A 14,276-nucleotide genomic window follows, 5' to 3' on the forward strand; every position below is an offset into this window, starting at 1 on the left:
GCGAGGCTCCCCCTCCCCTCCCCGATCCCGCGCAGGCGCAGTGCGCGCTCCTGGGACTTGTTTCGCGCGCCCCCCCCCCCCCCATAGCGGGGCCCTAGCGTGAAATATGTCCCGGGGGGGGGGGGGGAATGGGGACACGGGGGGGTATGGGGCTGGGATACACACATGGGGGTGTCTGGGGATGGGGGTGTCTCTATATAGGTATGGGGGTGTCTGGGGACAGGGGGGTGTGTGGGGATGGGGGTGTCTGAAGATGGGGGTGTCTGGGTACAGGTATAGGGGTGTCTGGGGACGGGTGGTATCTGGGGATGGGGGGTGTTTGGGTTCTGGGCATGGGGGTATCTGAGGACAGGGGTGTCTGGGGCTGGGGGTGTCTGGGGACAGGGGGTGTCTGGGGACAGGGGGTGTCTCTATATAGGTATAGGGGTGTGTGGGGACATGGGGGTGTCTGGGGACAGAGGTATCTGGGGACAGGGGGTGTCTGGGGACGTGGGGGTGTCTGGGGACGTGGGGGTGTCTGGGGACGTGGGGGTGTCTGGGGACAGGGGGGTGTCTGTGGATGGGGGTGTCTGGGTATAGGTATAGGGGTGTCTGGGGGCATGGAGGTGTCTAGGGATAGGGAGTGTCTGGGGACAGAGGTATCTGGGGACATGGAGGTGTCTGGGTATAGGTATAGGGGTGTCTGGGGACAGGGGGGTGTCTGGGGATGGGGGTGTCTGAAGATGGGGGTGTCTGGGTATAGGTATAGGGGTGTCTGGGAACGGGGGGTGTCTGGGGACATGGGGATATCTGGGGACGGGGGGTGTTTGGGTATAGGGATGGGGGTGTCTGGGGATGGGGGTGTCTGGGGACAGGGGGCTGTCAGGACGGGGGTGTCTGGGGACATGGGGATATCTGGGGGCATGGGGGTGTCTGGGTATAGGGATGGGGGTGTCTGGGTATAGGTATAGGGGTGTCTGGGGACATGGGGATATCTGGGGGCATGGGGGTGTCTGGGGACATGGAGGTGTCTAGGGATAAGGAGTGTCTGGGGACAGAAGTATCTGGGGACAGGGGGTGTCTGGGTATAGGTATAGGGGTGTCTGGGGACATGGGGGACATGGGGGGTGTCTGGGGACTTGGGGGTGTCTGGGGACAGAGGTATCTGGGGACAGGGGGTGTCTGAGTATAGGGGTGCCTGGGGACAGGGGATGTCTGGGGACGGGGCACTGTGCTGTGGGAAGGGGCTGTGGGATTTCCCCCCGGTGCCCCTGGGGTGTGCAGCCCATCCTGGGGGGTGCCAAGCATCACAAGGGGGGCGGCCGCCCCCAGCCCCCAGCCGGGGTTGCCCCAGGACCCACGGGGCCGTGGTGGTGTGGAGCAGGCCCATGGGACATCCAGTCCTGGGGTCACAGGACACAGGAACCCCCAGCACCCCTTTCCCCGACCCCCCCAGCACAGGAGCCGCCGCTGTGGCCCCGAGGGGCAGCCCGGGATGGTTTATTTTCGGGGGCCGCTATGTACAGAGCGCTGCGGGGCCGTAAGGCATCCCAGCCCCGCCAGGCCTTGGCACTGCAGCGGGGCTGGGGGGGCTGAGAATGCCCCGGGGAGGGGGTCCCCGTCCCCAAAGGGCTGTGCCAGCGTCCCCTCAGCGGCGGGGACGGGCGGCTCCCCAGGGGGACGTGGGTTGGGGGGACACGGGGCCGGCCTGCTGCAGGCCCTACACCCCCGTGGTCCGTCAGGTATATAAATATAGAGGCTGTGTGTCCGTCCGTGTGTCTGTCCCTATATATATAGATATGTACATCCCGGCGGGGCCGGCGCCGGGCCCTCACTTGTACCAGGACTCGCAGCGGGCGGCGCGGCGCGGCGCGGCGTTGAGGACGGCCACGCTGCGGCGGCTGGAGCAGACGACGTCGGTGACGAAGCCGCTGCAGTCGCTGCAGACGTCGCGCAGGACCGAGCCCTGGGCGTAGATGTGGGGGAATTCCTCTTCCACGCGGCGCCAGCCCGGGCCCTGCAGCGAGCTGGGGGGGCGCAGAGAAGGTGGTCAGCCCCCAGAAAGGAGGAGGAGGAGGAGGAGGAGGCAGGGAGGAAGGCAGCCACAGGGCCCCTGTGGGGTTCGGGACTCACTGGAAGGTTTCCCTCCTGCGCAGCGGCAGGGCTTTGGCCAGCAGGGATCCCGGGAGGCTCTCGAAGCCCAGTGCGTAGACGGGGATGTGAGCCAGCTTCTTGGAAGGCATCTTCATCTGCCGGGGCGTGCAGGCGTCAGGGACAGCACCCATGGGTGCCCCCCCTGCCCTAGGGCCCGGCTGGGTGGGCTCAGCCATGCCCGGTGCCTCTGTCCTGGTGTCACCCCTACCAACAGGACGGGGATGGGGACAGGGGCTGGTGGCACTGAGCCAGGCAGGTCCCTTACCTTCAGGCTGCAGGAGGTGCAGACGGACCTGGGGACACGGAGAGAGGCTGCTGAGCAAGGCCAGCACCGCGGCACCCTCCCACCACCCTCCCAGCACTGTTATATGGCACGGCACAGCATGGCACGGCACGGCACGGTGCTCACCGCTTGCAGAAGAGGCAGGCTGAGGGCCAGGAGAAGAGGGGGAACTTGGTGCGGCAGCAGCAGCAGACCTGCGGGCACAGGCAGGGTGAGCACCAGGAGGGCAGCGCAGGGACATCCCGGTCCCCTCCAGCCCCGGCTCCCACCTTCCCCTTCTTCAGGCTGTTGTAGAGCTCCTTGCTCTGCTGGAACTTCTCCATCTCCGCCTTGACCAGCACCCTGCGCACGTTGATCATCTCCTCCACCGTGAGGGCCAGGCTCTCCACGGGGTGGCTGAACTCCTGCGGGCACAGAGGGGCCGTCACCCCGGCACGGACACAGGGCACCCAGCGTGGCGTGCCCCACGCAGTGTGCACCCCATGTGGGGCTGTGCTCGCAGCCCCAGCCCCACTGCGGGCACCCACCAGCCAGAGGTGCTTGGAGCTGCTGCTGGGGGCAGCGCTGGGGCCGTCCTCTGGCCTCTCCTCCACGGAGCCCAGGGCAGCACGGGGCGGTGCAGAGCCGTACGGCACCGGGTGGTAGCTGGCGGGGACCGAGCCTGCACGGGTGGGACACAGTGAGGACACGGGAGGGACACTAAGGACACGCTGCTGCACGAGACCCCTCCAGCAGGCGCCTGCTGGAAGGCACAGCAAAGCCACTCGTGGTGACACGGGGACAGTGGTGCCACAGGGCACGCAGCGTATGGGGTGGGCTGGGGGGCTGGGGGCACTGACTGCAACGGGATGGAGATCCTGGTTCACGGCTGGGCTTCTGGGGTGGCCACGGGGCGCAGGTACCTGAGCGGGGTCGGGGCTCGGGCTCCAGTGGCCCCAGCACCTCGGGTGCAGCCTGGCTGCTGCTGAGCTCGCTCTGGAACTGGGCCAGGTCCTGCTCCGAGAAGGAGCGGTCCCGCTTCATGGGCAGCCCCAAACCGGGCTCTGTTCCTGGTGAGTCCTCCTCCTGCAAGGCCACAGGGACGGTGTCACACGGAGAACCCCGTGTCCCCGTCCTCTGCCCTCCTGGCATGCGCCCCACAGCGTCCCCACCGCATGCCCTCTCTTGCCTCGGAGATGTTCATCTCCTCCATCTCGGCCAGCGTGGGCGCCTTGAGCAGGACGCGGGGCCGCGGGCGCGGGGGCACGGTGCTGGCCTCCGGCGCGGAGAGGTCGATGCAGGAGCTGGAGGTGAGGTGGCTGGAGCAGGCGTGGGGGATGCAGGGCAGGGAGCTGTAGCCTGCAGACGGGGCCGGAGCTCAGTGCCTCTGTGCGGGGACCCGATGTGGCACCGGGGACCTGCCCCAGCTCCAGAGCATCACAGGGGAGGCGCTGCCGGTACCTTTCTGGCTCCGGTACTGCGTCTCCACGGGCCGGAGCTTCCTCTCCTGCTTGATCTCCTCCAAAATCTTCTCGTGCAGTGTCCTCTGCTTCTGGGGCAGGGGCCGCAGCCGCCGCTCTGATGCCTGGGGGACGCAGAGCTGGGGTGCTGCAGCTTGGGGACAGGGTCCCTCAGGGCTCATGGTGAGCCCAGCCTGGGTGCTGCCGGCCATGGGGGCACTGCAGCACCACGGGGCTGCCACCCACCTGCTTGAGCGGGGGCCGGGAGCGGATGAAGTCCAGGATGAGCTCGTGGGCGTCCTTCTTCACCCGGGGCGGGATGTCACCATCCACCTGGGAGGGGGCAGAGGGGCCGTGGGTGGTGTCAGCGCCCAGGCTGGCCCACGGGACAGCACCTGGCAGGCTGTGGGGACGTCCCCGCTGCGCTCACCATGACCTTGCGGAGCTTGTAGTTGCGCGCGCGGATGTCCTGCATGAGCATCTCGAAGGGGGTGAGCTGGTACTCGGTGGGCAGCGGGTTGAACTGCTTCTCCTGCACTTTCTTCAGCTTCACGCCGTGCCGCAGCTCCCGCATCAGCTGCACCCACAGCCGGGCCTGGCGGGAGTTGGGGGGGTCAGCACCGGCCCCACCACGGCCCCGGCCCTCAATGCAGCTCCTGCCACACCGCCGTACCCAGTCTGTGTTGCGCAGGCTGCCCAGCTCTGCAGACGGCCTCTCCTTTGCCTCCTCATCCTCGTTCAGCTTCTGCAGCATCTGCCACGGCAGGGGGACACCGTCACCTTGCCACAGCACCCAGCACAAGGGGTGCCCAGCACGCAGCCCCCAGCTTGGCACAGCCCCGTGCACGGCAACACCGGCACCTCCCCGGCTCTGTGCGCAAAGCACCGCGCTCACCCCAGCATTTTGGGGGGGGTTCCCTGCCGCCGCTCACCTCCTTGGCATCGCGGATTTTGGCCAGGAAAGCTTTGAGCTCCACGGTCTCGGCGAAGAGAGCCCGGCACACGGCCTGGTAGTGAGCCTGGGCTTCGGCGGGGTCGGCGAGGCGCGCGGCGCAGCACCGCATGGCCTGCCCGAAGGTGCGCACGGCCCGCGGCGGCCCCTCGCCGCCCTCCTCCTCCTCCTCCTGTCCCCCATAGCCCTCATCGGCCGTGCCGCAGCCGCTGTCCTCCGAGTCGCTGTTGGTCATCAGGTCGATGAGCTGCTCCAGCTGCGGGCTCAGCTCCCGCTCCTCGTTCTCGTCCAGCCCCCAGTCCAGCGCCCGGTAGATGGCGAAGCCCAGGGACTGCACCATCTGCAAGGAGATGGCAGTGCCTGTGCCACCACAATCCCTGGCACCACCCGTGCCACCGAGGCCCTGTGCATGACACCCCATCTGCCGGGGCTGGCTCTGACCCCCCCGGTGCACCCAGGACCCCATTACTGCAGGGCGAGGGGAGCGGGTACCCGCGGGAGGGCACGCGCAGAGGGAAGGCATGGCCGAGCCATGGCACCAACGTGGAGCGGTGGCATAAGGCCAGTTCACCCCGCTGGGGCCAGCGAGGAGATGTGGGGCCTGGCGTGCACCCCGGGCCCCCACGTACCTGTGCTTCAGCAGCGGGTGTCAGCAGCAGGGGTAGCTCTGGGGGAGAGGAAGGCTCAGTCACTGCGGGCTCGCCCCACATCACCTCATGCTCCCCACCACACCTGAGCTGAGACCCCCACTCCCATCCCGAGCTGACCCCATGGCTGGCGCGGCCTCAGGGTGCTGAGCCCCCTGCCCTGGCCCCCAGCACCAGCTGATGCCCTCCCTGCCTGCCAACAGCTGGAGCCAGGAGGGAGAGGTGGCATTTTGGGTGGCACGTTGGGTAGCATCATCACCCCATTAGCACTAGGGCCAGGGGAGCAGCGTGCTCTGCACCCCCTGCATGGCCCCAGGGCTGCAGGCCCCAGTAGGGTGCAGAGGGACCGGCGGAGCACCCACAGAGTGCGCCCTGCGTGCGGTGCGCTGTGGTGCCGGGCTGTGCTCAGCTGACGGCGCTCACGGCGCTCCTTTCACTGCAGAGGCGGCACGGCTGGGGCGCTGTGCACACACACGGCACCGTGCACACACACGGGCACTGTGCACACACACGGGCACCGTGCACACGCAGCACCACGCATACACAAGCCCCGTGCACACACAAGCTCCGTGCACGTGCACACACACGCACAGGTCCGTGCCATAACCTCGCAGGCAGCTCAGACCCCCTGGAGGAGCACGGTGGCCACAGGACGCGCAGCAGCAGTGGCTTTTGCACCGACCCCAAGGGAAGGAAGTGCCCAGATGCCCCCGGCTCAGCTTTCCCCAGCAGTAGCTGCAGAGCAGAGCCACTTCCCGGGCCCAGGAGAGCCCAGGCCATCCCCTGTGTCCATTACCTCTCCATTTAGCTGATCAATGCAGCAGCCCAGGGGAGAGGTGGCTCAGGCCACGTGCCGGCCGTGGCCAGATGCCCAGCCCAGCACTCATAGGGCAGGGTGAGGCCAGCTGGGACAGGAGAGCATCCCACAGGACCCCGTGCCCCATCTGGACCACATCAAACACCGTGGGATTCTGTGGCCATCCCCAAACCCCGCTGGCAGCCCTGCAGGGGACAGCATCACATCCCGTATGGTGGCGGAGGAGCCGGCCGAGCCGGCCACGGGGAGGAAACAGAAAATCTTTTCCAGGATGTAAATCAGGGACGAAGCGCCCGCGGCTGTGGCGGGACGGCCACACCTGGAACGGCAGCGCCTGCTGCTGCCATGGCAAACGGGGCCGCTTGGGTGGTGTTTGCGCAGCGCTCACGTGCCGCCTGCTCCCTCGGGCTGTCGGGGTTGGGGCTGGGCATCCCGTGGGACGGGGACCTGGAGCTGCTCAGGTGGCTGCTGCCAGCTCACCCGGCCCATTCCGGCCCCACAGCCAGGAGCAGCTGCCAAGCCACGTGCCGGTGCCCGTGCCCTACCTGCGGTGGTGCTGGGATTCACCCACAGCCCCTTGAGCACCCTGCAGCAGTGAAGGGCCCGGCTCCATCCCCCTTCATTCCCTGTTTCCCTGGGATTTTCCCTGCCCAGCTGCCGGCAGCAAGGACACGCAGCGACACCGCAGCATCCCTGCCCGCTGCCAGCAGCGGGGACGCACAGCGGTGCCGCAGCCTCAGCCGGCCGTGAGCAAGGGCACGGGGTGACAATGAAGTGTCCCTGTGGGGCTGCGAGGCTCCCGGGAGACCCCACAAACGCCAAGCACCAAAATCCATCTTGGGGCACGCAGCCGCTGGTCCGGGGCTGGGTGCGGGGCTGTCCCCATGCTGTCCCCACGCGGGGCGAGGCGGGGGCTCAGCCCTGCCCCAGCTCTGTCATTAGGCACACGGTGCTCAGCCCCGCACCGAGCCGCCTCGCAGTGCTGCTGGCACCCGGCGGTGCCTAATTACAGACCATAAACACAGCCGGCCCTGCCCAGCAGCGCCAACCGCCCGCAGGGAGGGCACGGCCATGAGTCCAAAGGTCAGGAACGGTGCTGCCCCAAAATGCCCCTTCCGGGTGCCCAGGATGGAGGGGAGTGGGGGCTGAGCGTGCATCCCATCCCGTGGGTGTGCTGCGTGTGCACTGAGTGCCCGTGTGCGTGCAGGTTTGTCCCCACGCCTGTCCCTGCCGTGTGTCCTGCCTGCCCTGAAGGGCTCCGTGTCCCGGGCCCTGCACCGTGGGCACCCCGCACCCCAGTGCCCCTACCCGCTGTGCCATGCACGCCCCGTGCCCAGCTCACGGGGCACCCAGCAGCCTCCTCCCGGGGCAAGGTGCTGCCGGTGCCGGTGCCGGTGTTGCACCAGGCCTGGATCCCCGAGCCACCGACCCCCTGCCGGTGCCGGTACCCACGGTGCCGATGCTGGAACCGACCCGGTGCCGGGACAGAGGCTTGGGGTATGCGCCCCCCCTCCACCCCGCACCTCACCGGGGCCTGTTGGTCCCAGTTTACCGGTTACCAGCCCCCCACCCCTGGATGCCTTCCAACCCCCCCGCCTCCCACGGAGCCCACCGGGTCCCGCAGCGGTGCCATCCCTCTCCCCACCCCCTCCCAGCCTCCCGCTGCCGGTTCCCTCTCCCCTCTCCCGTTGCCCCCCCCCCAAGCTTCCAGCGGGGCTCGGTCCTCCCCCCCCCATTCCCCGCAGCACCCCCTACCGGTCCCGGGGCTCCCTCCCTTCGTCCCCCTTCTCACCGGGCGGCGGTGCCGGGAGCCCCACGGTCCCGTCGGCTCGGAGTAGGATGTCTGCGGTGCGGGGGGGCGCGGCGGGGGCGGCGGCGGCGGCGCGGCAGCCCTGGAAGCAGAGCGCCCACGCCTGCTCCTCGTTCAGCGGCTGCTCGTAGCACTTCAGCACCTCCTCCAGGGACAGCTCCCGCGGGGCCCCGCCACCGGCCCGCGCCATCGCCCCATCCCCGCGCCCCCGCCGCCGCCGCCGCCGCCGCCGCCGCCGCCGCCGACCTCCGCCGCACGGGCGGGGCGGGAGGGGCGGAGGTGTTTGGGGGGGGAGCGGCTCGGCTCGGCCCCGCTCGGCTCGGAGCTGCGCCGCCCCCGTTGCCGGCTCCTCCCTCGTCGCCACCGCCCGGGGCGCGCGGTGCTGCGGGGGCTCGGTGCGGTGCGGTTCGGTTCAGCACGGCTCGGTTCAGCACGGCTCGGTACGGCTCGGTACGGCCCCGCAAGCTGCCGGGGTGCAAGGATCGGCGGCGAGAGGCGGGGCTGGGCGCAGGGTGCGTGCAAGGTGCAAGGGCGCAGGGTGCGCGGCGCGGAGAGCGCAGGGCGCGCAGGGCGCAGGGCGCACGCAGGGTGCGCGGCATGCGGGGTGCGGGGGGGATGCGGGGCGCAGGGCGCACAGCACAGTGCAGAGGATGCAGCTGCATGCGGGGTGCAGGGCGCAGCTGGGTGCAGGGCGCAGGGTGCATGGCACAGCTTCATACAGGGTGCAGGACACAGTGGGGTGTAGGGCGCAGGGTGCGTGGGTGCAGGTAGGGTGCATGGGGAAGGGTGCAGGGTGCAGGGCCCACAGCGGGGTGCAGGGTGTGGAGCAGAGCTGTGGGACAGCCCCACCACGGGGCTGTGTGGTATGGAATGATTCCTGCCACCCGGAAGGTCTGCTGGGGCCACCTCAGAGGTCAGGCACGGCCACGACTCAGGGCTCAGCCTCAGACCCGAGGCACGGAAGCCACGAGCTCCTCGGGGGCCATCCCACATCACAATGTGCAGCGAGCTGGGAAGGTGGCTGCAAGGACACAAGGAGCCCCTGGGAGCCCCTGGGAGCGCTCAGAGCCAGGAGGTCTCCTGGGGAAGTGTCCCCGTGGGCTCTGTGCAGCCCTGCATCGCCTGCAGGAGCAGGGACCCCACCAGCGAACGGGGATGGGCTGAAAACCAGCAACCCGAGCACCGGAGCAGGGAGGACCAGAGGCAGCATTTCTGGGGTGTCTGCGGGCTGCATCTGCTGGAAGAGGCCTGGGGGCAAAGGCAGGCAGCGCGCCAGCAGCCGGCAGCGTGGTGCGCTGCTGTTTTGGCATGGCCAGGAGCAGCAGAAGCCAGCTGAAGGCACTGAGGTGGGGCCTTGGGGTGTCTTGCTGAGGTAATGTCCCGTGGGAGCATGGCAGGGGGGGCACCCACAGAGGCTGGCATGGCTCGGTGCCTGCAGCAGAGCAGGGAGCAGATGGCCTGCCGTGAAAGGTCAGGCAGCAAAATGAAGCTTGTCATTACGAGCTTCCCATTTGCATGATGCACAAAACCCACCTCAGCTCCATTAAGCCATGAGCAGGAACTGGGGCCACTGGGGCCACCTGTCTGTCCCTCATGGCCAAAGGGCTGCCCTGGGGCACCGTGGATGGGACTGTGCCTGCAGCGCCATGGCTTGGCTGAGCGAGAGGCTTCCAGCTAGGGGAGAATTCCCTCCTGGACACCCCGAGCAGCATCAGCTCCTTCTTTTGGGGAAGGAAATGGCAGAGCTGAGCTGTTGAGGAAGGCACGGCTGGGAAGTGCAGCTCTGCCTGCTGCAGTGCCCTGGGGCCGGGGAGGCAGGAGGACGGATGCAGATCATCTGTGCACCCCTGGGATTGCCCAAATGCACCATCAGCTGGGCCAGGGTTTGGGGAGCACGGTGGTGGCTGCCTCCCCCCTGGGGCCATCACGCTCGCTGCCATCCCGACTGCCCCTGCAGCTCGGCCACAAAGCCCCAGGAACCACGGGGACGGGGATCCAAAGCAGGACGGAGCTCCAGCTGCATCAGGAAGCAAAATGCAGCAGATCTTGGCCGTGATGCCCGTGTCTGCATCTCGCTTTCTGCTCAAACGAGTGCGATTTGAATGTGACATTCACCCTGTCATCAGCTGGCTTTGTAGCCTGCTTTGGCAGCGATGGCAGAGGGAGGAAACCCAAGCGCGCTGCATGGCGCGGGGCCGAGCTGGCTGCTGGCTCTCCTGCTCCCCAGGACCTGCTGCTGCCTCCGGACACAGCCAGGGCGGCACCGCCGGGGCCGGGTGCGGGCCTTTGGAGGCAGCGATAACCCAGCCGGCAGGATTCGTGGGAGCGCATTTGAATTATAAAGCTCACAGCCCTTCGCTTTGGGTGAAACTGTAATTAATGTGAAATCAAGATATAATTAAAAGCTACCGCCTTGGAAAAAAATCAAACAAAAGCCAAGCGTGTATGTGCATAGGGGACGTTTAATTAAAAAATGAAAGAAATAGGGGAAAAAAAATGAACAGGTTGGGAAAAGGTTGCAAATCACTGCAGGAGCGTCAGATTTCCTCACTTCCCACCCCCCTGCGCGTCGAAGCGTGACGAGTGGCAGCGTGGCGGGGCTGGGACACGGGGCAGAGCTGTGCACAGTGTTTGTTTTCAGGTAATGCCTGGGTTTCCTTTGTTGTATGCAAAACATTTCCTTGAACATCCCCAGGATGTCGAGATGACTGCGCACAGCTCCTGTGGGGCTGGATGCACGTATTCAGCTTCTTTGGCTGCTGGGCTGGGCTCAGTATCGTGAAGGGAGGGAGTGCTTGGCGAGGTGCTGTGCTCTTGGGCTGTGCTGGCCTCAGATGTGGCCGGACTTGGATGTTCCTGAGCTCAAGCGGAGCTCCTTGGTGTCGCCACCTCAAGTACAACCCTTGGCTGCACCTCCTCTCACCTTTTTGGGGAGGTTTCTCGTCACTTTGGCCCTTTGATGTGGTGTTTTTGCCCAGTTTCCTGACGGTGCAGGATGTAGTGGCCTGCTGACTGCTCTCACACATTCTGGCACCCCAAAATTCCCATGCCAGCCCCTTATTGAACCCCAGTCCTCACTCCTGATCAAAGCAGCCAGGGGCTGTGAGCACTGGAGGCCGGCCCTGTCCCCAGGCACCACTGAGGAGCGGATGGATGAGCCTGTTCCTCTGGGCAAGCATGGCTCATAGGCATGATGCTGAACAGATCGGGATGGATTCCACAAAATTCCCACCCGTAGGGGCAGTTTTATCACAGAGGTCTCCAGTACGACCAAGTTTCACCTTCCCCTTGCCTGGACACAACCAAGGGGTGGACACGAGGCCCCCAAGCTGCTCGCCCCGCAGCTGAGGAAGATGTCCCCACAGACGCAGGTCCCCGAGTGGGATCCATGCCCTCGGAGCAGCTTGACATGGCCCAGCAGCTCAGTGGGATGTGCCCTGGGGCTGGAGGAGAGCCTGGCCGGGGACACTGCCTCGGCAGGGATGTCAAATCACGGTGCGCTTGTTAAGGCTCCATTTCCTTTCTAGACTCTTCTTCATTAATATTTCAATTAAAACCAATCCTCCGAGCAGACCGCGTTAACTCAGGATACCTCACAGATAGTGCGCCGAGGGATTAAATATAGCGAGAGCCGCTCTTCGCAGGCTGGCAAACCCGCGAGGCTACAGATGCTGGTAAGGGAGAAGTTTTCTGTTTGACTGTCACACGTTGGGGGATGACGTCCCTGACAGGGAGCGTGACAGGGACAGACATTGTGCCACCTCCTGCGCTGTGGCAGGGGGAAGGAGAGGCTGGAGGGCTGGGGCTGGCACAGCGAGCACAGGGCTGCAGCCCCAGCACTGCCAGGAAGGGATTTCAGGTGAGGACTGTGGGGTCAGTCCCTCATGGGACCAGTGCTCCCCTAAAAGCATCCCAGGGGCTGATTCCAGCACGGGGCACTGAACGCCTGCAGCCAGCGGGTGAGACCCCGGGGTGAATTTCCACCTTCCCCAGGCAATGCTTGTGTTCCACACACAGTGAGCTGCTTTTGTTTCACACACAGTGAGCTGCCACCTCCTGCTCTGTACCCTCGGCAGCCACAGGTACGGGTGGCAGCAGTGCCAGTCCCACACAGGACCCCAAGGGACCCGCCACCTCACGCCACCCCGCCCTCCCCAACATGGCGGCCTCCTGCCGCCGCCACTACCAAGATGGCGGGCGGGAAGGTGGGCGGGACCACGCTTCCTTCCAGCCAATAGGCGAAGAGAGCGCCTGGGCGGCCAGCCAATGGCGGCGAGGAGCGGGCGGGTTGGTTTGGCGGGCAGCGGCTGGGCGCCGCCATGATGGCGGGCACGGGAGGGAGCGAGCTGAGGGCGCTGCTGGGTGGGTGCGGGCCGGGGCCGCCCTGGCGCTCGGGGGAGAGGGCTGGGGGCGCCCTCTGTGCCCGACAGCTCGCCCCTCATCTGGTTTGGGGCTCGAGGCAGCCCTGTCCTAGCCCCTCGGGTGTCCCCAGCCCTTCAGGTGCTGTCTGGCCCCCTCAGGAGCTGCTCACAGAGCCCTGAGGTGGGGGTGTCCTGAGGTGGGGGTGTCCTGAGGTGGGGGTGTCTGGTAAAATTTGGCTTGGCCAAGGCCAGCAGTGCAGTGCCTGGTGGCCTTGGCTGCACTGGGTTCCTCATGCCAATGTGTGCTGAAGGCCGCAGGCTTCATGGGCCTTGCTGCCCTGTGCTGTGTGTGAAATGATCTTCCCAGTTTCTGCCCGCTGAGGGTCTGGCCAGGGCCCTCTCGGCGCTGTCAGTGATGTGTGGTGGGGCAGCAGGGTGGGAGAGGGAGATTGCCTCATCAGCGGGGGCCAGAGCACGCTTTGGTTTTAAAATAAACCCAAACTTCTCAGCAGGGAGAGCCAGGAAACGAAGAAGCACCTTTGGGAGCGGAGCAGAGCTCTGTCAAGCAGCTCTGCGGCTTCTGGACCGCCATCAGAACCTGAACGACCTCCTCCTGGAGGTAGGAGCGGGGCAGGGACCTCGGGAGATGCCTGCTGGAGAGGGATTTCCATCAGGGTCATTCCCAGGGCAGCTGTGAAATGTCCCAGGAACACATTTTTCATGATAAGTGAAAAGGAAAAAACAGCACTGTGGAAGTAAGCTGAAGCTTAGAGGTCTGCTTTGCAGAAATTAGACCCTTTTTTTTGTTATTGTTATAGGCTAAAAATGGTCAAGCATGGGACAAATGGATAAATGGAAATCCAGCACCTGTCTGGGTGCCAGAATTGCCTTTTTGTGTGTATAGGGGAAAAAAAAAGCTGGAGAGGCTATTAGATTTTCTGAATTACCAACTGTTTCTAACTAATGTGACTTTCTTTATGAAGACATGTTTGATTTGTCTGCACACGTGCTTAAGCCAAGATTCTATCTTGGCCATGTTCTACCATCTCCTCCCACACAAGAGAAAGTTCTTGATTTTGGTAACTGGAGTAGACAATTCCAATACTTCCCATGGTTCAACCACAAGAATGTTTCTTTCTCTAGAGAGTGTGTGTCTTTATTTAAAAGCAGATAATAAGGGGAGGGGTGATTTAGCTATAAAAGGATGCAAAGTTTTGCTGTGTTCATCAAATATTCATGACACTGTAACTGCACAGACAAGATTTCTGGTGCTGATCTGTTGGGTAACGATGGACAAGGAACTTTGACCTGTTTCTCGATTTCTCTGAATAAAAGGAATGTATTTATATCTCTTGCAAGGTGCCTTAAAATCCATGGTTTACCATGACTGTGCAGGAGCATGGTGTTAATTTCATGTCAATTGCTCCAGCCCCATAGAATGCCAGAGCTGCTAAATATGCTTTGAGGGAATATATTTGTAAAAGTGTGTAATAGACATCCAAGACTGTTAATGTTTTTGTTTTGTGTGCAGGTGGAAGATTTAGTCAAGCCAGCTGGAGAGAGTGGCAAAGAGCACCAGGAAGCATTGTCAGAATCGTTTATTGGTGAGCGAAATAACATTGGTTGCAGACATGGAAAAGATCTTCATTTATAAATTTGTCTGTTAAATGCAATCCTGATTTTACTTCCTTCGCACTGTTCTGGTCTCCCATTCAGCTGCTTGTATCTTACTTGTTCAGTGAATGACACCCTTGGCAAGGTCTGATTTTCAAATATTTTGATTATTCTAAAGTGTTCCTGTGAGTCTTGCAAGATTAAAATACAAAATTCTACT

At 64.3% G+C, this 14,276-nt stretch overlaps 2 protein-coding genes across 6 annotated transcripts in view; one reads left to right on the plus strand and one right to left on the minus strand.

The window, feature by feature from the left end:
- Positions 1-1,450: 1,450 nt before the first annotated feature.
- Positions 1,451-10,526, minus strand: SPIRE2 (spire type actin nucleation factor 2). 2 transcript variants are annotated; one of them, XM_068693853.1, is made up of 15 exons: positions 8,064-10,526; positions 5,437-5,474; positions 4,788-5,147; positions 4,529-4,609; positions 4,286-4,450; positions 4,102-4,188; positions 3,857-3,980; positions 3,585-3,754; positions 3,256-3,481; positions 2,944-3,077; positions 2,686-2,820; positions 2,543-2,610; positions 2,399-2,426; positions 2,113-2,228; positions 1,451-2,006 (listed from the first exon to the last, which is right to left on the minus strand). In XM_068693853.1, exons 1-15 carry the CDS (start codon positions 8,269-8,271, stop codon positions 1,811-1,813), a joined length of 2,136 nt encoding a protein of 711 aa, XP_068549954.1. In that variant the 5' UTR covers positions 8,272-10,526; the 3' UTR covers positions 1,451-1,810. The 2 variants fall into 2 exon arrangements, with proteins under 2 accessions (XP_068549954.1, XP_068549955.1); XM_068693854.1 differs by having other exon boundaries at positions 3,319-3,481; positions 8,064-10,517.
- Positions 10,527-12,378: 1,852 nt separating this feature from the next.
- The window catches only part of FANCA (FA complementation group A), a 34,170-nt gene continuing 32,272 nt past the window's right edge, over positions 12,379-14,276 (plus strand). For 2 of the 4 annotated variants that reach the window (XM_068693846.1, XM_068693849.1), the window contains exons 1-3: positions 12,379-12,443; positions 12,955-13,061; positions 13,974-14,046. In XM_068693846.1, coding sequence (XP_068549947.1) covers positions 12,401-12,443; positions 12,955-13,061; positions 13,974-14,046 — 223 coding nt within the window. In that variant the 5' untranslated portion in view covers positions 12,379-12,400. Of the gene's footprint in view, positions 12,444-12,951; positions 13,062-13,973; positions 14,047-14,276 lie in introns of all 4 variants that reach the window. The other 2 variants (XM_068693845.1, XM_068693848.1) reach the window with 1 other exon arrangement.

This window comes from Anas acuta, chromosome 10 (genome assembly GCF_963932015.1).
Source record: "Anas acuta chromosome 10, bAnaAcu1.1, whole genome shotgun sequence".
NCBI classification, from domain to species: domain Eukaryota; kingdom Metazoa; phylum Chordata; class Aves; order Anseriformes; family Anatidae; genus Anas; species Anas acuta.

Excerpts from the sequence above, each read along its gene's own strand:
- SPIRE2 (XM_068693853.1), bottom strand. The coding sequence starts at position 8,271 with ATGGCGCGGGCCGGTGGCGGGGCCCCGCGGGAGCTGTCCCTGGAGGAG. Across the intron at positions 5,148-5,436 it reads CACCCGCTGCTGAAGCACAG|ATGGTGCAGTCCCTGGGCTT; the intron begins GTACGTGGGGGC and ends ATCTCCTTGCAG. Across the intron at positions 4,451-4,528 it reads GCCTGCGCAACACAGACTGG|GCCCGGCTGTGGGTGCAGCT; the intron begins GTACGGCGGTGT and ends AACTCCCGCCAG.